At 38.6% G+C, this 22,602-nt stretch overlaps 2 protein-coding genes across 5 annotated transcripts in view; one reads left to right on the top strand and one right to left on the bottom strand.

Moving 5' to 3' along the window:
* The first annotated feature begins 4 nt into the window (after positions 1–4).
* LOC114889039 (cytochrome c oxidase assembly protein COX11, mitochondrial) lies at positions 5–7,986 on the top strand. Its single transcript, XM_029211815.1, has 4 exons — positions 5–392; positions 3,618–3,773; positions 7,071–7,196; positions 7,587–7,986. Exons 1-4 carry the CDS (start codon positions 42–44, stop codon positions 7,767–7,769), a joined length of 816 nt encoding a protein of 271 aa, XP_029067648.1. The 5' UTR covers positions 5–41; the 3' UTR covers positions 7,770–7,986.
* Positions 7,987–8,238: 252 nt separating this feature from the next.
* The window catches only part of TOM1L1 (target of myb1 like 1 membrane trafficking protein), a 52,910-nt gene continuing 38,546 nt past the window's right edge, over positions 8,239–22,602 (bottom strand). For all 4 annotated transcript variants that reach the window (XM_029211813.1, XM_029211810.1, XM_029211812.1 and 1 more), the window contains 5 exons: positions 15,833–15,884; positions 13,510–13,615; positions 12,997–13,078; positions 9,735–9,799; positions 8,239–9,140 (listed from right to left, as the gene is read on the bottom strand). In XM_029211813.1, the coding sequence (XP_029067646.1) occupies positions 9,736–9,799; positions 12,997–13,078; positions 13,510–13,615; positions 15,833–15,884 (304 nt within the window). In that variant the 3' untranslated portion in view covers positions 8,239–9,140; position 9,735. The remainder of the gene's footprint in view (positions 9,141–9,734; positions 9,800–12,996; positions 13,079–13,509; positions 13,616–15,832; positions 15,885–22,602) is intronic.

Below are 22,602 nucleotides of genomic sequence, written 5' to 3'. Positions count from 1 at the left end.
GGCCTCTGGCCTCTGACAGGCGGGCGTTCTTTTCGGATGCCATGGGAGGGCTCAGGGTTACGCGATGGGGTCGCGTGGCTTTCTGTGGGTGGCCCTGGAACCACCCTGGAAACCCGACCAGGGCTGCGGAGAGGGTAGAGTCTTGTCTCAGGTCGGGGAGGAGCGGGACAAGGGGTGCTGAGAGGGAGCTGAGACGGCTCGGGACATGGAGGCGCCCGAGCTTGGCGGTGCAGCCGCCGCGGCGGCCGAAGAGTACTAACCCCTTCACGCGCGCACAGGAGGAGGATTGGCGGCGGCGGAACAAGACCGTCCTCACGTATGTGGCCGCGGCGGCCGTGGGCATGCTGGGGGCGTCCTACGCCGCCGTGCCCCTTTACCGGCTCTACTGCCAGGTAGGGCTTGCGCGGCCCGTTGGGCGGCCCGTCTGGAGGGGCGGGGGTGCGGGCAGTTCCCTAGACAGCGATGCTCCACGGTGCCGTGTTGGAGGGATGTCCGAGATTATCTACCAAAGAAAATCGCTTTCTAAGGAAACAGGCCTTAGAAAGTGACTTACTTGCCCAGGGTCACTAAGAAGGTGACAAGGCTACCGGTAGAACCCGAGTTCTTATAGTGATCGTGCCTATACTCCTCTGCCTAGTGAAATTCCCCGATCTCAGCTACACCACCGGAAAGGTCTGCAACCTGTATTACGGTATCCAGCGATCTGCCTTACTCTCCTGCTGTTCACACACGGGCCCGCTTTTAAAATGTAATTTATGTTCATACATTAATTCTGTGAACCACAGAAACCATGGTTTCTGTGCAAAGGTTAACCCTGGAAATGGGAGTGTGCTTGCTACTTGTAGTTAAACTGGGAGTAGCTTTTTATGTATACAAACTAGCATGAATTAGGACTTCGAGGCTTTTCCCCCTTGTTAATATGTAACTGTAATGTCCTTACCCCAGGGCTCCTTTTTAGATAAGAAACTCTAGTGCAATGGTTCTCAAAGTGCAGACCCCAGGACTAGCAGCAGCATCATTACCTGGGAGGGGAACTTGAGCGCAGATTGTTGAGTCCGACTGCAGAACTGTTGAATCAGAAACTCTGGGGGCAGGGCCCAGCAGTCTGTATTTAATAAGTTCCCTAGCAGATTTTGATGCAGGCTAACGGTTGAGAACCGCGGGCAAAGGCAGAGTTCACCTATTTCATATATATTCTGCTAAGTTCTTAGGCAGTAGTTTGCTGCTTTATCTGGGCATTAGGATCACCCATGGGGCTTCTTAAACAAACATGTCAGGGCTCCTGTAACCCAGAGATCCTGATTAGGAGACGTGGGTAGGGGTCAGGAATTTATGTTTTAAAAACATAAATGAGAGCTATACATTGGGTTCATTCAGTGAGTGAGTGATAGTGGTTCCCAAACTTTGTTGTACATCGGAATCACCTGGAGAGCTTTTCAAAATCCTGACACCCAGGTCACATCCCTAACCAATTAAATCAGAAGGTCTTGGAGTGGGAGTCAGGAAGTAGTAATTTTTTAAAGATTCCAATGCTCAGAAGAGTTGGGGAATCACTGGTTAGCTGCTCTTTCCTGCCACTATTGTTAATGCCTGGCTTACTTCTCCTGTCCTTTTGAAGATTAACTTTTGCCTTTATTTTCGATAATGACTGAAACAGCAGAAATCTGAAGGACTTTTCAGTCTCTTAATATCAGCATCTATGTAGGAAAGTGCAGTAGCTTGATTTCTGGAGGATGAGTGTAGAATGTGAATTAATTTTCATCAGAGCCCAGCCTGGACCAAGCATGAATCCCAGAACTACCAGTTGATTAAGTCGTAAGCAGACCTGAATCTAAAACAGCAAGTGTAGATCACCCCAAACCACCGGTGAGTAGGCAGGGGAAGGTGGGTGGTTGATTTTATTCTTCAGGCAATATATAACAATGTCTGAAGACATTTTAGGTTGTCACAACCTGGGAAGTGAGGGGGGGAGGGTGCTACTGGTATCTAGTGGGTAGAGGCTAAGGGATGCTGCTAAACATCCAACACTGCAGAGGGCAGATCCATTCCCCCACCTCCACCAAAAAAACGAAAAAAAAAAAAACCAAAGAATTATCCTCTCCAAAATGTCATTAGTTCCAAGATTGAGAAACCCTGCTCCAAACTGAAGTGAATGACAATATTTCATGCACCTGGGTGAAAGTGCAGGGCAGGAAAGTAAAAACAATTGTAATTTGTAATCCTAAACTTAAATCATAGTTGGATGTTTAGTAGTGACGTTTCCAAAAGAGCATCTCTTTTATTTTTGGAACCATGGAACTTTAGAGCCAAAAAATTAGGGATCATATAAACCACTTCATACACTGAGCTCATTTTATGAGTATGGAAAGTGTAGCCCAAAGAAAGTAAGATTTAGTGAGTTTTTAGAGCTAGTGACAGAACTAAACTGGAGCCCAGGACATTTTCTTTTCAGTGCCTTTTTCTATTGTTTAATTTCTCAAAGCATCACATTTACTAATTTGAAGAATCTGTATTCAAAGACAGCCTGTCAGAAAGAAAATATTCAGGAATCTTTATTTAAGTGAGTCAGGTTCTTCAGGAAAACATCTTAAAACTTAGCCCTCTTGAAGAGAAGTATATACTTGTCTATTAAGCAAGAGTAAATAAAGGCTTGCCCTCTGATGTATCTTGTAGGGTTATAATGTAACTTTATATTGCATGGCAGCTGAGTGAAGCTGCTTGACTTGTGTAACAAGCTAAGATGGTAATACTGTATTTTGCTGGGAGTCTTCCCTAGCCTCAAGTTTGGTATTTTTTTCCTAGTATAGTAACAGGTTAATTATCCGGAGACCAGAATTCTGGCAACCTCAAGCATCAAAAGAATAATTTTTTTTAAGCTTCTCTGATAAGGAAATAATTAATGGCAATGAAGATAGACAAGAAGTATCACAGATTATCTTGATGCCTTATGATTAGTTGATTCAGTGGCCAAAGAGATCAGGTTCTCTGATTAACTGGTAATATATATATATAAAAGCTGTACTATACAAAAAAATACAGAAAAATATTTACAAAAATATTTACCAACATGGAAAAATACTTATGATGCTTGAGGAAAGCAGACTATAGAAGTGAAGCTACAAACTAATCAGTGTTCTAAAAGTTATGATATGAAAAAGGACCAGACAGGGATGTGGAAAAATGGAATTATTTAAATAGTTTATTGAAATGACAGCGTTGTGGGTAAATTTTATTTCTAATAATAACAGTTGATATGAAATATTAACAATAAGGGGATATATGTTTAATGAAAAGTTCAGCTAAAAATTCTGAGCTCTATTATCAGTGGAGAGTCCGCTCTCTTTCAAATGATTCCTTTTTGACCATGCCATATAACCAGGTGATTACTGAATAATATGACTTTAACCAGTATAGGCCCTTGACACCCAAAAAGTGGTCAAACCATTGGCACATTCATAGGAAACGGCCAGTGATAGTATATAAACCTTGCTGCTACTGGATTATTAAAGTTAAATAGTTTTTAAAATTTTGTTTCATCCAATAAATAGGTCATCAGCACCTAAAACTACTGTATTGTTGTTTAGCATATTATATTGTACCTTGTTGTCTTTTCCTAGACTACTGGACTTGGAGGATCGGCAGTAGCAGGTCATGCATCAGACCAGATTGAAAACATGGTACCTGTTAGGGATCGCATCATTAAAGTCACCTTTAATGCAGATGTGCATGCAAGTCTCCAGTGGAACTTTAGACCTCAGCAAACAGAAATATATGTAAGTGATTAAAGCAGTTTTTAAAAGATTGCTTTTTTCAATGTAAAAATCCTTTCTTTCATCGCTTACTGGTTCACAATTTAGGAAACATTCATCTAAACTTAATTTCAAAATACTGACAGATTCCATTACTGTAATCCTTTTATTCCTGCAGACTACTTTTTGACAGTGCCCTATATTCTGACCTAATGTAACAGGATATACTTTTAACTTTTAAGTTACATGGCATTATAATAAAAGTCAGTTTGGAAAATGTCATGTTTTTATTAGAATCATATTAAGAATTCACTAAGAAGTTTTCTGGTCACTAATCTTGACAGTAGGAGCAGCTCTCATCCTTTATAGTTGACTTTACCTCAGGTATAGATGATACAAGAAAAATGTTGAAAATCATTGGTTACAATGGAAAGTAGTTTACTGATTTACATCAGAAGTATCCCTGTCCCTTAAAAAAAAAATTTAAGGATCTTTGAAGTAATCATGCTAAATAGTCATGTTCTATTTCAGAAAGATTATACACCTTAAAAGTTTCCTAAAATTGTGATTAGAGGATTTAACTGAAATTATCTAATGAACTGAATAGCCAGAAAAGCTTAATTGTAACTCTTATTGGAAAACCCTATTAATATTAGTGCTTCCCCAGGTTAGTAAGCTTCATTGAATCTCTTCAGTGATTTGAGGGTGTTATAGGTTATGGTTCTTTCTGTTTTTTTTTTTAAATTAATTAATTTATTTTTGGCTGCATTGGGTCTTTGTTGCTGCATGCGGGCTTTCTCTAATTGTGGCGAGCGGGGGCTACTCTTCATTGCGGTGCGCGGGCTTCTCATTGTGGTGGCTTCTCTCGTTGCGGAGCATGGGCTCTAGGCGCGCAGGCTTCAGTAGTTGTGGCACGCTGGCTTAGTTGCTCCGCAGCATGTGGGATCTTCCCGAACCAGAGCTTGAACCCATGTCCCCTGCATTGGCAGGCGTATTCTTAACCACTGCGCCACCAGGGAAGCCCTAGATTATGGTTCTGAATATTAGTTGCAATCACACAGTAGTATACAGTGGTGTTAGTTGCTAAATTGGTACATGTGACAGAGCATCCTTTGGACGTTGATTTCTTTTTTTTTTATTTATTTATGTCTCATTTTACGTTGACTTCTTTAAAGCCTTGCAATTTATTTTATCCGTTACTTTCTCTCAAGAAAAAAAAACTATTAGTGCTTTTTGGTTAAATAAAAGTTCTATTCAGTTAGTTTTACTCGGGTTTACATTTAATTTACTCTGGTTGTAAACTAAGTTTAAGGTTGGTAACCTTTTATAAAAAGAATCTTTAGTCAATTATATAATATTCAGGGATAAGTGTTAAGAAGTTAGGCTTGGCTTGTTCTTGGACACATTTTATTTTCTTACATCTTTATTGAAGTATAATTGCTTTACAATGTTGTGTTAGTTTCTGCTGTACAACAAAGTGAATCAGCTATATGTATATATATATATATATCCCCTCCGTTTTGAGCCTCCCTCCCACCCTCCCTATCCCACCCCTCTAGGTCATGACAAAGCATGGAGCTGATCTCCCTGTGCTATGCAGCAGCTTCCCACTAGCTGTCTATTTTATATTTGGTAGTGTATATATGTCAGTGCTACTCTCTCATTTCGTCCCAGCTTACCCTTCCCCCTCCCCGTGTCCCTAAGTCCATTCTCTATGTCTGAGTCTTTATTCCTGTCCTGCCCCTAGGTTCTTCAGAACCTTTTTTTTTTACATTCTATATATGTTAGCATACGGTATTTGGTTTTCTCTTTCTGACTTACTTCACTCTGTATGACAGACTCTAAGTCCATACACCTCACTACAAATAACTCAATTTTGTTTCTTTTTATGGAGCAATATTCCATTGTATATATGTGCCACATCTTCTTTATCCATTCATCTGTCGATGGACACTTAGGTTGCTTCCATGTCCTGGCTATTGTAAATAGTGTTGCAATGAACATTGTCGCTCATGACTTTTTTTTTTTTTTTTTGCGGTACGCGGGCCTCTCACCGCTGTGGCCTCTCCCGTTGCGGAGCACAGGCTCAGCGGCCATGGCTCACAGGCCCAGCCACTCCGCGGCATATGGGATCCTCCCAGACCGGGGTACGAACCCGTGTCCCCTGCATCAGCAGGCAGACTCTCAACCACTGCGCCACCAGGGGCCCATGACTCCCTTTGAATTATGGTTTTCTCAGGGTATATGCCCAGTAGTGGGATTGCTGGGTCATATGGTAGTTCTATTTTTAGTTTTTTAAGGAACCTCCATACTGTTCTCCATAGTGGCTATATCAATTTACATTCCTACCAGCAGTGCAGGAGGGTTCCCTTTTCTCCACACCCTCTCCAGCATTTATTGTTTCTAGATTTTTTGATGATGGCCATTCTGACTGGTGTGAGATGATATCTCATTGTGGTTTTGATTTGCATTTCTCTAATGATTAGTGATGTTGAGCATTCTTTCATGTGTTTGTTGGCAATCTGTATGTCTTCTTTGGAGAAATGTCTATTTAGGTCTTCTGCCCATTTTTGGATTGGGTTGTTTGTTTTTTTGATATTGAGCTGCATGAGCTGCTTGTGTATTTTGGAGCTTAATCCTTTGTCAGTTGCTTCATTTGCAAATATTTTCTCCCATTCTGAGGGTTGTCTTTTCATCTTGTTTATGTTTTCCTTTGCTGTGCAAAAGCTTTTAAGTTTCATTAGGTCCCATTTGTTTATTTTTGTTTTTATTTCCATTTCTCTAGGAGGTGGATCAAAAAGGATCTTGCTGTGATTTATACATCATAGAGTGTTCTGCCTGTGTTTCCCTCTAAGAGTTTTATAGTGTCTGGCCTTACATTTAGGTCTTTAATCCATTTTAAGTTTATTTTTGTGTATGGTGTTAGGTAGTGTTCTAATTTCATTGTTTTACATGTAGCTGTCCTGTTTTCCCAGCACCACTTATTGAATAGGCTGTCTTTTCTCCATTGTATTTTCTTGCCTCCTTTGTTGGATACATTTTAAATAACTTCATCTGCAGATTATTGCTTGAAGACTTCAGACATACAAGAGGACAATCCGTATCTAAGTATGCGTAAGAGAACATTGGTTCTCCACTGACATATGCCAAGTAACATTTGAAAATCAAATGTTCTTGGGTAGTATTCACAATTTATTTTGCTGACCCTTAACATTAGTTTAAATGAGGTATTATGGTCTGAAATGATAATAATGACTAATTTAGGAGGGAAAGAAGGAGCCATGTGAGATTTAAGGGTAATGTATATTTTCCTTAAAACAGGTAGTGCCAGGGGAGACTGCACTGGCGTTTTATAAAGCTAAGAATCCTACTGACAAACCAGTAATTGGAATTTCTACATACAATGTGGTACCATTTGAAGCTGGACAGTATTTCAATAAAATACAGGTATAACTAAATGCACACATTACAGAATGTGATAAAGGTACATGAAATTGTTTGATACTAAATCTATTTGTGTCTGTTTAGTAGGTACTAATTTTTTAAAGTTCATTTCTTCTAAACTTCAAACTTTATTTTTCATTGCTTATAATAGCTATGCAGAGGTTGAGAGTCAAACCATATAGATATCTGCTTTTTTAAGATTAGAAGAATTTGCTGATTCTCAATCCTTAAAGCAAAATCAATCTGAGATAAAAGATGCTGTTATTCTATTACAGAATTTAAAGATTATAATTAACAGTAATGCTTATTAAAGCCAATAAATGAAGCATTAGTTTCTATTATAGTTAAAAGAATAGAAATATTAATTAATGAATACCTTTCTATAACTTCTAGTGCTTCTGTTTTGAAGAACAAAGGCTTAATCCACAAGAGGAAGTAGATATGCCGGTATTTTTCTACATTGATCCTGAATTTGCTGAAGATCCAAGAATGGTGAATGTTGATCTCATCACTCTTTCTTATACTTTTTTTGAAGCAAAGGAGGGGCATAAGTTGCCGGTTCCAGGCTATAATTGAAGTCAGAACTAAGTCCTGCTTCAAATTTGTGATTTTTGAAAAATCATGTATCTTCTCAGAGGAGAAATATTTATAATAATGTGAAGCCTTCTATTTTACATTTTATATACTTATGGTTCTTTTTTCCCAACTAAGTTACCCTACTTAGAATGTGTAACTGTTCAAAACCATACTTAGAGTTTAAGTAGTATTAGAAGAAACTGCTTTGTTTCTTAAATATGTTGGCATGGACTTGATGGTTCAGCTTAATTCACTGGTCCCCTTTCAAATTATGAGCACTTCATGCTTGTAGCAATGAATTTTTATTATTATTTCTAGAATAGTTGGTTACTACTTTCATTATGAACAGTCACTATTTTAAAAGCTCAAAATGGAAGAGGAATCACTAAGCCCTAACAGCTTGCCTAAAGATTACATTCTGATTTCAAATTTGACTGTATTTTTCCTTTAAGATCTAGGGCTATTTTACATTCAGAGTACTAAACAAGTACTTTGAAATTTCAGTACCATGAAATTTAAATAAAATGCATAAGTATATCTGGTAGGTTTCTAGCATTTTTTGTGATAGTTCCAAGTCTCCAAATTTTAAAATGTAAGTGGGATTGTGAAGATTTACTGACAGCAGAGTTCTTCTGAAAAAAGATGTATTGAACTGTTTTAATAGTAATTTATGACAAACCAAAGTACAATTTATTCTGAATGTTTTCCAGTAGTCTTTTTTCCAAAAAGAAAAAAAAAAGGAGCATTTAGTGTTATAAAGAATTATATTTAAAGGCAAACAGTGTAGAATCCAGTAACCTCTTGAGGGTACCTGAAATATTAAACTACAGTCATCAAGGCTTTTACAATTCATAATCCTTAACAAGAGTATTATTTATAAAGAAGTGCAAATTGACTTTTACATTCAACTTTAGTTAAATGAAGGCACTCAGTATTCTTCCTGAATAATAATAGTTTTTCACATTTCATGCTTTCATCTGTTAACAATTATTTTGTAATGAAAGTCTTCATCTACTCTTATCCGAGCTCTTGTGATGATTTCTAAATGTAGGAAGGTCTGAAACATAAAGTGCTACACTTAATCTGGTTGGCCTCAGTACCATGAATTTTTCTTCTGCTTAAGTTTTAAGTGAATATATGTTACAACCAAGTTCTTTTGAGATAAAGCTTGAGCTGCTGTCAGGAGCCATAAATGTTACTCTGGAACTGTTACTCTTCTGTTTAAACCTCATTACTGCAGAGGAGAAATGTTCCACTGTGGCTTTGACGTTCTGGAAGGTCTTAACTTCTGGGTCTCAAAGCTGGACAGGGTCTACCTTTAGGAGAATTGGCACCCATAATGCTGCTAGTGAGCTGGTCATCCACTTCCACCTGGAATAAAAAGAAGAGTCAACCATCTCCATCTTTTCCTCTCTCCCCATTCCTTGTAACTAGAGAGCCACAGTCTAGTAGAGGAAAGGTGGGAATGTACTACTTCCATGGGGGAAGGTGTGGAGGGAATAAATAAGGTTAATAGGTTACTGGTGGCTGTGTGCATTTATTAGTAAATAAATGGAATGATTAGTAAAGCAATAGAATCCAGACCAATCTAGACTAACAATGAATGGCTTCTACCAGTCCCAGCTAACAGGTATTAACTGCACATAAAAGATACATCTGATTCTAGTGCTAAGAAGTTTTTATTGATCATCGGTTTTTGTTAGCGTTAACATTTCTATACCATAAACCTACTTCTGCATTCCCAAGATTTATAATTTTTAGCTAACATGGTCACAAAGAATATATTTCATTAGTGAACAGTAGTTCATTACAATTTGAGTGACTCAGAGGAACTTGTGTAATAATATCTCACTCATCAGAGTGTCAGACTGTGATGGCCCTTACAAAATGTAAATAATAAATGTAGAAAGTGACAGTTACAGTGAAATCATGTGGAATGTAAGTTGCGTAAGTTGAAGCCTTTACCTCAGTGGTCACTGTGACTTTGAGCTCCTTTGTGGTGGTGAACATCAATGTCTTCATAAGTAGCTCTGAAACAAACAAGCCATAATGGCAAAAGGGTTATATATCAATTTCAATGTACTATTTTGGCTTTTAGCTGCCAACAACTTAACTAAAAATCTGGTGCTATTTTAGGCGTTCAGGAAATCAGGCTATATCAGTAAGTAAAAACAAAGGTCTCTGTCCTGAAGTGTACATTATAACTTTCTTAGATCCTAATGCTGCTATTCCCATACATCTTATAAATATGTATCTTATGTAACCATTTTACTTGTAATTTAATGAGAAATATGGCTCAAAATTTGGACAGTTTGCTTCCTGATTTAAAAAAAAGCAAAAATTGTTCAGCTTTCCCTGGCTTTATAAAAAACATTAAAAATTAATATTCTAGCTTATTTAACGTATGTTATTACAGTCCAAACTCCTGAGCTACCTTTAGCATATAACTGTCATCTTTGTGCTTTGTATATAGTCATTTTTCTATGACAGCCTTTGTTCAATTCTTTATATTTGTCTTACATATGTCTGTAGATAGAACATATCTATACCTAGAAATATGACATTAATATATACAGTATAACAACACATGGCTAAGGAAAAAAAATCTCATAAAAATCACAGCACATTGAAGGCATGATCCCTAACCTCAAGAAGCCCCAGCATGGTCCAGAAATTTTAATGTTTTTCTAATAAGTTTTGTCTCTCGTTTTCCACAAAAGTATTTCAACCTCCTTCACTCTATTCAAATCTCTGATGCCCTTCCTCTCAGTCAGAAACCTCACATTTTAGTAAATTAAATGTCTGGATATGGAAACCTCCTCATGCTTCCATCACCAAATCTTCAATTCTGTTTTCATCTGCACCATCATCTACTTCTATGATCCTATCTGTCTACCCCTAGGCTTCTCAAACACCTCACTCATTTAGGTATCTCCCTTCCTAAATCTTCAGCCTCTCATTCTCTACTAAATCCTACCCCTTAGGATTCACAGATGTTCCAGCATCTCCCATTTTATAAAATAATACAGTCCTTTATCCCATGTCTACTTAATCACCTCAGTAATCCTCTAGCTCCCAGGCCACTTTCCACAATCCCTTCATGTTTAAGTTTCTATGTAAGTTACCTGTGCACTTATTGTCTACTTCATCTCTTACTTTTTAATGCACTGAAATTTGGTTCTGTCCCCATCGATTTACCAAAATGCTTCTACTAAAATCACCAATGATTTCCTGTTACTTAGTCCATTATTGAGTGTTTGTCTTCAGTAATGTTTACCACAGTTGTGTACTCCCTCCTTTTTGTTTCCAAACTGCAATTTCCACATCTGGTAATAGGTTGTTCCCCGTTGCTCTCTTTGCTCTTGGCTTTTCCATTTTCTTGAATGCGCCAAACTCTCTCCCCACAGGGTCTTTGTATAAGTTGTTACCTGGGCCTGCAACACTGATTCCCAAACTTGTCACACTAAAAACTGCAGGTCTTAACCTTAACGTCACTTCTCAGGCTTTCTCTACCCTCATTTAAATCAGTTCTTTCTGTTATACACTGTCAAGTCGATATCTTTCATACCATTAACACAAACTGTAAATACATGTTTGCCTGCTGATTTAATTTCTGCATCCATACTAGATTTACCCTCCATGAGTTTTAACATGATAAATTAGGCAGCAATCAATTCCCCTTGCACATAGACAGTGTTCAGTCATTTGTCAAATGAATGAATCATGTGTATGTATATGTATATGTATATTCATAAGTACTATACTCTATGTTCTGCTGGAGTAGAAATTCTTAACCTGGGGTTCATGGACAACTAGTGATGTGAATATCCCAGAACTTTTCTGCAAGATTTTGTGCTTTTCCTTAGGCAGAAGTTCCCTGGATTTCATGGAATGTTCAAAGAAATTGAGACACCCTACCCTCCTGAAAGTAAGAATTGTAGTGGTAGGGAATTCCAGCTTCTTACTATCTCGCTTACCTTTAATATCTATTGCACCACCACATCTACTTACAACAATCTCATAATTAACTAAAATATAATAATATACTTTCCCGCTTCCTATTTGCCTGGAGAAACCGATAAAAACATCCGGTTTCCAGACAGCATACCCAGTTTAACCAGTTTCTAATTCCTTAAACCACTAATATATTCAGTGATACTTTATCAAGCAGAATGACCTAGGAAAGTTTCATAATCTTGTTAGGAAAAAATATTTAATGAATTCCTAAGCCTATTAAGATTCGTTCATAAATCATTCCAAAATAGATCACTACATTGAGGGTTTAAACCAGGGTCAAAACCTCAAATGCCTACACGTGCCAGGCAGGTCAGATGAAGGTATGCAGTGGGCCAGGTGGGGCCTGGTGGACTGCAGAAGCTGTATCATCTTAAAGAGGCAGCTACTATGCAGCCCCAAGCTATTGCTAACACGTAAAAATGCTGTTGTATCGAAAAGAATCCAGAGGTCCAGATATTTTTGGAAATATCCCACTTTTTAACTGTTGGCAGTTAGTGTTGAAATGCACATTTAAAATTCACACAGGTCAAACAAAACACAGCTGCAGGCAAGATAACAGCCTGCAGGCTGCTAGTTTCTAAACAGTGATTTCCATAAACCTGCTTTAATCATTTTAAACAATTTTGGGGGTAACCTTTAGTCAAAGTATATTAAAGCTCTAATGCGCCTACCATTCCATAAATATTTTTATATACTGACCAATATGAAATCACAAAATAATGCTGCTTTAAGGATTCCAAGTTAAAAAATAATTTTTACACTAATAATCCATTTTAAGCACACTCTTGTCATAGGTAGTAAAGATTAAAAACAAGTTCTTATAGAAGTCTTTTTTGGCATTAGTCAAAGAACAACTAAAATACCCCATCCATGTGGTACTTATGTCACTAATCAGTGAATAGTGCCCTTCTCAAGCTGGAGAGAACCTGACTTTCCTCCAAGGCATCTACAAGGAATATACTAATGCACACGATGGTTCTGGTTATTTCTTAATGTGCAACCCCAGCATTTTTATTTTTTAGTCACAAGGCTGAGAATAACAAGACCATTAAGAGCAACAACCTCCAAGAAAACCTCATAAGTCATTTTTAAATAAGGTCATTGATTTCTGCCAAGACCTAAACAAAGTTAAATGTATGACCAAGCCCTGTTAGCTCTGCTACCAAAGGGAACCAAGACAAAAAAGATAATCATTTTGTAAATGACTTACTCTGTGGTGACAGCAGGAGCTAAGGGATCAAACTCCATTACCTCGTAGTAATTGGGTGGCTGGAAATCATTCTTTGTCATCGCTGTAAGCAACAAAAAGAAACACACATTGTGCTTTTCGAGGAGATACACACAATATTCTCTTTATGACTTAGACTTCTGACAGAAGATCCTAACAAACACTGACAACGAGAAACAAGCACACTGGTGTTCCAGTGCTACTCCCAAGTACAACAAATCTATACATAACAAAAAGGTTTCCAAATTTCGATTACAGGTTCATTTACCTCAGCACTCAAAATACAATATTCAGTGCAACACAAGCATTTTTACAATCTCCTAATGTCGGTAATAATGGTATCTGCGCTGAATTTATCTCATGTAGCTTAAAAATGTAAATGAACTCTAATTTTTCCTCTCTGTATATCTATTTTCAGTTACCAATAAATCTTTAGCAGATTCATATATTCTCACAAGTTTCCTTATTTGATGCAAATAATAAGGTGTCAAGTACCTGGATGATTGCTGGGCAGGGATGGTGGTCTCTGGTTTGATGGTGTTGCTGGAATGGTCTTTAGAGTAACTGGCTGTAGTAATACTGAATTTGAATATTCCGGAAACTGAAGAGAGCAGGGTGCATGTTCAAATAAACATTCTACATTAAGCTTTACTTTATAATTTAGATTCCTAGGCTTCCAAGGGGCAGTATTCCAAGAACCATATATTCTGAACTGGATAAGAATTAGTAATTATTAACTATTATTTTAGTTTTTAAGATAATAATCCCTTACAGAATTTACTGCTTTTCTGTCTGGTTTCATGCCCATTGCACTTCATTTCCCATATAAAATGTAAACTTAAAAAAAATGTTGCTTTTTAAAAAAAGAAGCAGGAATGTATGGCTCAGACCAGAGTCTGTTGTTCCACACTGAATAAAACCTGGGCCTCAAAGGACAAAAAGCAATATTAACCACAAAAAAGCATAAGGTGAAGATATTAAATCAAGACTTAAAGATTGTAGTTTTAATTAGAAATATCTCTTCTTGTAATTTTCTTCATTCATTTCACAAATATGTCCTGGGCACCTACTGTATGCCAGGCTCTATAAATAAAGCAGTAAATAAAGCAGGCCAAATCCCTGCCCTCAAGAAGCAGACAATCAACAAACGTAAACAGGTGTCAGATAGCAAGTGCTCTCTGGAAAAAGCAGGGTAATGGGAGAAGAGAGGCTGGGGTGGGATATTTCTCTGACAGTCATAGTCAAGGGAATGCCTCACCACTGGGGACACTGAGCAGAGCCCTGATTCTGATGCGGGTCCTGTGATTAGCTAAGGTCATATGGTCATATGCTCTGAAGCAGGGGGGTGGCCAGTGCAGTTGGAGAGGCAAGAGGTGCAGCTAGAGAGGTAGTGGGAGGGGTCAGAGCAGCATTTCAGGCTTTTACTGAGTAAAATGGAGTTAGGAAGAAAATCACAGGTGGTTTTAGATCAAATGGGTAACATAATACAAACTTTACTTTTAAAAAATATTGCCATGGGGACTTCCCTGGTGGTCCAGTGGTTAAGAATTGGTCTTGCAATCCAGGGGACACTGGTTTGAACCCTGGTCAGGGAACTAAGATCCCACATGCCGCAGGGCAACTAAGCCCGTGTGCCACAGCTGCTGAACCCATGTGCCACAACTAGAGAGCCCACACACTGCAACTAATGAGCCCACGTGCTCTGGAGCCCGTGTGCCACAACTAGAGAGAAGCCCACACACTGCAACGAAAGATCCCGTGTGCTGCAACCAAGACCCGACACAGCCAAAAAAAAAAAAAATGAAAAAATAAAAAAGATTGCTCTGGTTTCTGTTCTAAGAATAGATTGTGTGATGGGGGTGGGGGTGGAGAGGAAGGTGAAGGCTGAAGCAAGGCAACACTCAGGGAGGCCACTGCAATATCCATCTGATGGTAGCTTGAAATGGGATGTGGTAGTGGAGGTGGTGAGAAGTGGCTGGATAATGGATATATTTTGAAGGTAGAGGTAAAATGGTGGAGGTCAAGCATGATTTCTCAAGGTTTTTGACCTCAGCAACTGAAATAGTGGTCATTTACTGAGTGGGGGAGACAGCAGGAAGAGCAAATCGGGAGACAGGGCTGAAAGAAAACAAGAGGAGATGTGAAGTGGAAGGTGGAAATGTGAGTTCTGAGTGTAGGGAAGGCATAAGGTCTGGAGACAGCAACTTGTAAGTCGTCAGTCTGAATGGAATTTCAAGATATGAGACCAAAAGACCATGGAGGAATGAATGCCAGATTCCTGGGGTCTCCAATACTGAAAGGCCAGTAGAGGAGGAGGGACCAGCAAAGGGGATGGAGAAGAACTGAGGCAAGAGAAGAACCCAAAGTGAGTGGTGTCTGAAAGCCACACGTGCAGAAAATAGGATGTGACTGACTGTCAGTTGCTGTTGATCAGGTGAGATGAAGACTGAGAATTGCAGGACTACATTTAGTAAATCTGGAGGTCTCTGGTGACCTTGACAAGAGCTCTGCCAGTAAAGTGGCTGGAATGAGAACTTGTCTGAAGTCTGTCAGAGGATGGGAGGAAAGAAAGTGGAGACAGCAAATATAAACAGCTCTAAGGGAATTCTGATCCTTAACCATCTTTCTAACGGAAGTGAAACTACACTTGTCTATCTTAAATGATTAAAAAGACAGCAAGGAAAAGTCCTAACAAGGGCTGCATCAACACATTATAAAGAAACTTTGAGCAGAACATGAGAATTAAGGACCAGGAGTTCCTTTTTAGCATGATAATTGCTCATCAGGTGCACTGCCAGGGAAGGTCTTCATTACTTACACTCTCATATGTAGGACTTGAGGCGAGGTTTTGGCTGGTCCTTTGGACAAACCTAGGATAGTGTGATAACACAGCATGATTACCCTACAGTGAGATCAAAGATGCCAAAAGATGACTTCCCTGGTCTAAAAACAAAATGTACCTTCAGACTACACAAACGTATTAATTTTATATATCAATAAAAATTACCATTGGTTTTAGTGCCCAGCAGATCATGATGCCCAAATACCAAAGACAGTAAAGATAAAACCCTGTCCCCAGGCAGTGGCAGCCTTGAGACCCTGGAGTGTGCACACTATACCAGTGACAGCAGAGCCTTCAGTCTTTGCATGAGCGTAGCTACCACCCCATTGTTTCCTAAAGGATGAGGGGCAATGCAGAGTAGAGGTTAGGAAGGGGGGACAGTTTGGAGTAAAGTTGGAATAAACACACTTCACCCTGTCTCTCCCACCAAATGCAGCTATAAAACATGGACAGGATGCGTGGAGCAAATATTTGAGAACTGAAAAGTAAACACTAGTTACAGGCTGATTGGGAAAGAAGACTAGAATTTGAGTATCAGTGAAATGTTGGTGAACTTACCATGTTCTGCCCCTCTGGTATTCCCTAACTGGAATGCTGTGCAGCCTAAAACCCAAGTGGGCAGTGAAGACAGAGCTCCAGGAGAAGCCTCTCATTCTCACTCAAGGAGCAGAAAAGGGAAATCCTAATGCTCAGAGAGAGTGTGGAAATCCCCCATCCCTTTTCTCCTCTTTGTTCTTTCACACCCCAAACCCTAGGCAATCCCAAGGTGGCTGCAGTGACAGCAAAGGCAACAGGACCTACAGGGGCTTAAAACTCTGAGTGAGGGGAACCTTCCTCTCTAAGAGGTAGAACTGTGATCCCAAGAGGATAATGGCAAACCTCTGTTGTTTCTTTTATCCCTTCTGTCCTGCCATTTGGTGCCCAACACAAGCATAGTCAAGGAAATGCATGGCCTAGTAAACCTTCAGCTTTTTGACTGGAGAGCCAAAAAACGGCGTCCCAGGAAAGCAAAGAACCAGAGAAATCACAAAGAGGGAGGAATTCAGGAAAACAACCTTAAAGTTGTTTATGAAACAACTTTATGCATCTATGCATCCATGGCTGATCCCAATAAATGCCAAAGATGTTGAGAACTGAACACACAGCCTGCTATCCAGACCTTACATGAATACTGGGTGGCACACATGTGGGACAGGTCTCAATGGCACTGCCAAGGCTTTGAAAATTTAACTGACATCAGAACCGAAGCACACAGAAGGCAGGCTGAAACTGTGGCGTAAACCTCATGAGGTTGTTTGCCTACTAATCAAAACATCAACATTCTCAACAGGATTTAGATAAGATGAAGTGTCTCATATCATTAAAAATGTCCAAGATACAATCCAAAATTACTATGCATATGAAGAACTGAGAAAATTTAAACTTGCAAGAGACAAGACAATCAACAGTGGTTGATATCTAGAGTGCACAGATGCTGAAATGACCTCACAATTTTAAAGCAGCTATTTATACACATGCTTCAGCAAGGAACTGTGAACACTCTTGATAGAAAACAGGGAAATGGAGTCTCAGCAAAGAAACACAAGATTATAAAGAAGAGCCAAATGGGAATTTTAGAATTGAAAATTTCAGTAACTGCAATTTTAAAAAAATTACAGAATGAGCTAAACAGCAAAGTGGGGATGACAGAGGAAATAGAGTGAGAAAAGCAGTGAACAGAACCCTATGGATCTATGAAACAATGACAACAGATCTAATGTGCGCCATCAAAAGTCCCAGAAGGTCGGCAGGAAGTGTGGAGTGCTGAAAAAAATATTTGAAGAATTAAAGGCTTAAAACTTCACAAATTTGGTCAAAGACAAACCCACAGATTCAAGAAGTTCAGTGTAATAGGTTGAGTCGTGGCTCCCAAAGAGTTATGTCCTTGTCCTAATTCCTGGAACCTATGAGTGTCACCTTATTTGGAAAAAGGGTTTTTGTAGATATAATTAAGGACACTGAGATGATGTTCGAGTGGGCACTAAATTCAATGACAAGTGACCTTAAAACAGAAAAACAGGAGTGGTGGGAAGCAGGGGCTGAGACACACAGGGGAGAAGGTAATGTGAAGGTGGAGAAAGAAAGTGAAGTGATGTGGCCACAAGCCAAAATAACAAAGGAGTGCCAACACTCACCAGAATCTTTAAGAGGCAAAGAATGGCTTCTCCTCTGAGAGCCCTGGAGGGAGACTGCCTTGCTTTCTCTCAGACTTCTAGCCTCCAGAACTCTATAAAGAGAAGTTCCTGTGGTTTTAAACCCACCAGTTTGTGGTGTTTTTATGGTAGCCACAGGAAATGAATACACTCAGTAAAACCAAGACAGCCATGCTCAGACACATCATAATCAAACTGTTCAAAATTAGAAGAAAAGTTCTTAAAGCACAGACAGAAAAAAACAACACAGAATCAACAGGGGAAAAAGAAAATTTGAATGAATGTTAGCTTTCTTATTAGAAGCCATTTAGGCCAGAGGAGACTGGAGCAATGTTTAAAAACTGCTGGAAGAAAAGAACCATCTACCCAGAATCCAATGAGAATATCCTTAAGGAACAAAAATGAAAAAGACATACTCACATGAAATAATCTAAGAGACTTTCACTGCCAACAGACCTTCTCTAAAATAATGCTAAAAGAAATTCTTCAGAGAGAAGAGAAATTGTACCAGAATAGAAGGAAAGCAACAGAAATGGTAAATATTGGGTAAATATAATAGACTATTCTTCTCTTCCTGAGTCTTTAAAATTTATTTGAGGGTTGCAAGCAAAAACTATATTATGGAAAAATAATTGTATAATAATTATACATTGTCTGGTTGTGGTTTTTTAACATACATAATACATACAGTAACTATAATTTATATTATTAAAGGGGAGTGCTGTATGATAATAAGGTTTCTACATTTCACTTCAAATGGGAAAATACTGGTTTTAAGTACCCCCCAAAAACTGTAATTCCTAGAGCAACCATTCCTCCCCTCCCCATATATACACTACACAAAGATACAAAATCACGATAAAATGGAATATTGAAAACATTCAAATAACCTAAAGTATGATGGAAAGAGGAAACAGAAAAAAAACCCACACACACCAAAGGGAACAAATAGCAAATTACACAATGCTAGACCTAAATCCAAACATACTAAATGTAAATGGTCTAAACATACCAATTAAAGACAGAAATTATTAAAATACATAAAAATGCACGACCCAACCATATGTTATCAATTAGAAACTCACTTCAAATAATTAAGTTAAAAGTAAAAAGGCAGGGCTTCCCTGGTGGCGCAGTGGATAAGAATCTGCCTGCCGATGCAGGGGACACAGGTTCCATCCCTGGTCCAGGAAGATCCCACATGCCGCGGAGCAACTAAGCCCATGCGCCACAACTACTAAGCCTGCACTCTAGAGCCCGCGAGCCACAACTACTGAAGCGCATGTGCCTAGAGCCCGCGGTCCACAACGAAGAATAGCTCCCGCTCACCGCAACTAGAGAAAAGCCCACGTACAGCAACGAAGACCCAACGCAGCCAAAAAAAAAGTAAAAAGGCAGAAGATATACCATGTGAACACTAATCAAAAGAAAGCTAGATTGGCTATATTAATATCAAAGTAAACATGAGGGCAAAGACAATTACAACGTATAAAGAGGGGACATTACATAATGATAAAAGGGTCAATTCACCAAGAAGACAACAATCCTGAATGCAAATGCACTTAAAGACAGAGCTTCAAATACATGAAGCAAATAATTTTACATAAACTTTTCTAGAAATATCACATACTGTATGACTCTATTCAGACGCTATTGTCACAAACTATAATGATAGAGAACAGACTGGTGGCTGCTGGGGGTTGGGGATGGGGATGTGTGACTATAAAGGAATAATAGCATAAGGGAGCTTTTTGGGATAATGAACTATTCTACATTCGGACTGTGGGGGTGGTTACATGAATCTATGTATATATGTTAAAATACATAGAACTGTACATCAAACAAAAAAAGGGTCAATTTTACCATACGGAATTTTTTTTTTTTTTTTTTGCGGTATGTGGGCCTCTCACTGTTGTGGCATCTCCTGTTGCAGCGCACAGGCTCCAGACGCGTAGGCTCAGCGGCCATGGCTCCCGGGCCTAGCCGCTCCGCGGCATGTGGGATCTTCCTGGACTGGGGCACGAACCCGTGTCCCCTGCCTCGGCAGGCGGACTCTCAACCACTGCGCCACCAGGGAAGCTCCCGGAAATTTTTAAAATAAAATTAAAGTGCAGAAAGAAAATAAAGAGCGCAGGTATGGAAATCAGATCCACTTGAATTTGAATCCTCTTTTTGCACTAGTTAGCAGCCTTGGTTTCTTCACTTGTACAGTGAATATTGGGGGTACCTATCTCATAGGCCTGTAGGGAGCACTAGTAAGTAATTAGTAAGCATTTCTTATTCTTCTTAGCCTATGGCCTGATACTAACTGGGCTATAAATATGACCTGTGGCTTTATCCCATCATCATCGCTTTTCAGGGATCCTTTCTGTTATGAATAATTCCATCACTCATTTGTTCTGTGATGATAAATTAAACTGCAAACACAGAGAGGTGGAAAAATCTCAAGACTGTAAGATATTTTAATGGCTGATTTTGCCACTCATATGTAATCTTTGGCATATGATTTAACCCAGATTCATGCCTCAGGTGACTTTAGCGCTTCAATTTCCATCACTAAAAAACTGACTAGTGATACTTTCACTCATGTATCAATATAAGCTTCTTCTGAAAATCAGAAAAAAATAGATACAAAAGACATAGTCTAGAAAACAAAATATAGATGTCACACATTATCTTTTATTCCAGTAAATTCTAAGAACTATTATAATTATTTTGATATCTGGAACTTGGGCAGACAATTATAACAGGGTTTCTAACCATCAGCCGATCACTGCCTTATGGTTCCCCAGAGACATTTTTTAAAACTAAAGATTCTTGCTACTGAATCAGAGTTTCTGGTGGCCAGCAATTTTACTGTTTAATAATCACTCAAGTGATTTTTATGCACCTTAGAGTATGAGATCCACAAAACTAAGCAGCTGTTAGCTAGGATTTGATCTTTGTGTGAGTTGTATAGACAGACATTTTTTGTAATGGGATTTCATCTTTATGGTCAATCTTTCCCAACAAGATTTGCAGAATAAAGGAAAACGGAATCAGCTACTTCAGACCACATTGTTTACTAAGCAACTTCACTGGAGTTCTGCCTACAACATTTCAACATTTACTTGCATCACAGCAGTCAAGACCAGAGGGAGTCAAGCTAAGGTAATGACCCAACCTGGTGGTTCAAGAGATAGCCATGTCCCAGCACATGAATCTTTCTTTCTCTCTTCTTCCCTTACAGATTTTTTTGTTTTTTGTTTTGCTTTTTTCCCCAGTTTGATTCTCCTTTCTCTTCTCCTCAGTCTGCCCCTCTCCTTTTTAATATAGAAAAGTAACTAAAAGATATCTAAGTCCATTGACATAAAAACACAGCCAAGACATGCTGTTGAGTGAAAAACAAAAGCAAGGTTCAAAACAGTATGCATAGTATGCTGCCCTTTATTTAATAAAGGAGAAAAAATAATTCATATTCTTATTTACCTAAAGACACTTTGGAAGGGTAAATAAGAAACTAACAAAGGGGCTCCCCGGGTGGGAGCAGGTATGACCCAAGGGAGGGCAAGAGGCAGGATGAGGGTGGGATGAGATCAAGTATTGTCCTTGTACATCTTTTTGTATTGCTTTGATATCTGCATCATGGAAATGTATTGCCTATTACCTAAAATACATATATTTAAAAGGAAAAAAAAGAATATAATAGGCTTTGATGGAAGGCAAATCTAACTTCTGTTTATTTTTTTGCTGTTTATCTGCCCCATCCTGCCTCTTCTTGACCTTAGGTAACCATGCTTTTTTTAGGTTCCTGCATCTTTCTTATGTTTCTCTATGCAAACAGTGGCAAATATTAGCATATATTATTTCTCACTTTCTTATACAAATCTGAGATAGTATACACACACTACTTTGCACCTTTTCTCATTTAATAATAAATACATTGGTGATTGTCCCTCACATAGAGGGCCTACTTTTTTCTCCAGAAGTATAATAATATATTGTGTAGATGTTTATTTAACCATTCCCCAAACTGAAGGGTACTTGAGTTGTTTCTAATTATTAGCTATTGCACAAATGCTGTCAAGAATAATCTTGTAAAGACCTTATTTTGCATAAATAAGCATAAATTCCTAGACTGCAAGTTCAAACGTAAATGCATTTATAATTTTAATAGATATTGCCACTTGCCCCTCATAAAAACCGCACAGTTTTGTGATAGTATCTGTCTCTCCACAGTTAACAAACATGTAGACTACTGCCAATCTGTGAGGTTAAAAAAAGTCTTATTGCAGTTTAATTTATATTTCTGTAACTGTATGTAAGGCTGAGCATCACTGAGCAAAAATATGTTTCTAAATCATCTGTATTTCTTTTTTGGTGAACTATCAGTTCACCAGACCTGCTACTTAATCGCTACATGAACTTCTATTCCCTAGGTCTCAGCCTTTTTTCCTATAAAATGGGAATAATGATAATAGCACTGATCCAAGAACTTTTGCAAAGATTAAATGCAATAAATAAAAACAGGTCAGCAAAGTGCCTGCCACATAGCAAGTGCTCTGCAATCTGTGT

Source organism: Monodon monoceros, unplaced genomic scaffold, assembly GCF_005190385.1.
Source record: "Monodon monoceros isolate NGI ecotype Baffin Bay Population unplaced genomic scaffold, NGI_Narwhal_1 Super_Scaffold_9, whole genome shotgun sequence".
Classification (NCBI taxonomy): Eukaryota; Metazoa; Chordata; class Mammalia; order Artiodactyla; family Monodontidae; genus Monodon; species Monodon monoceros.
Note: the sequence above shows the minus strand (reverse complement) of the source record. Positions and strands in the feature narration are given on the sequence as shown.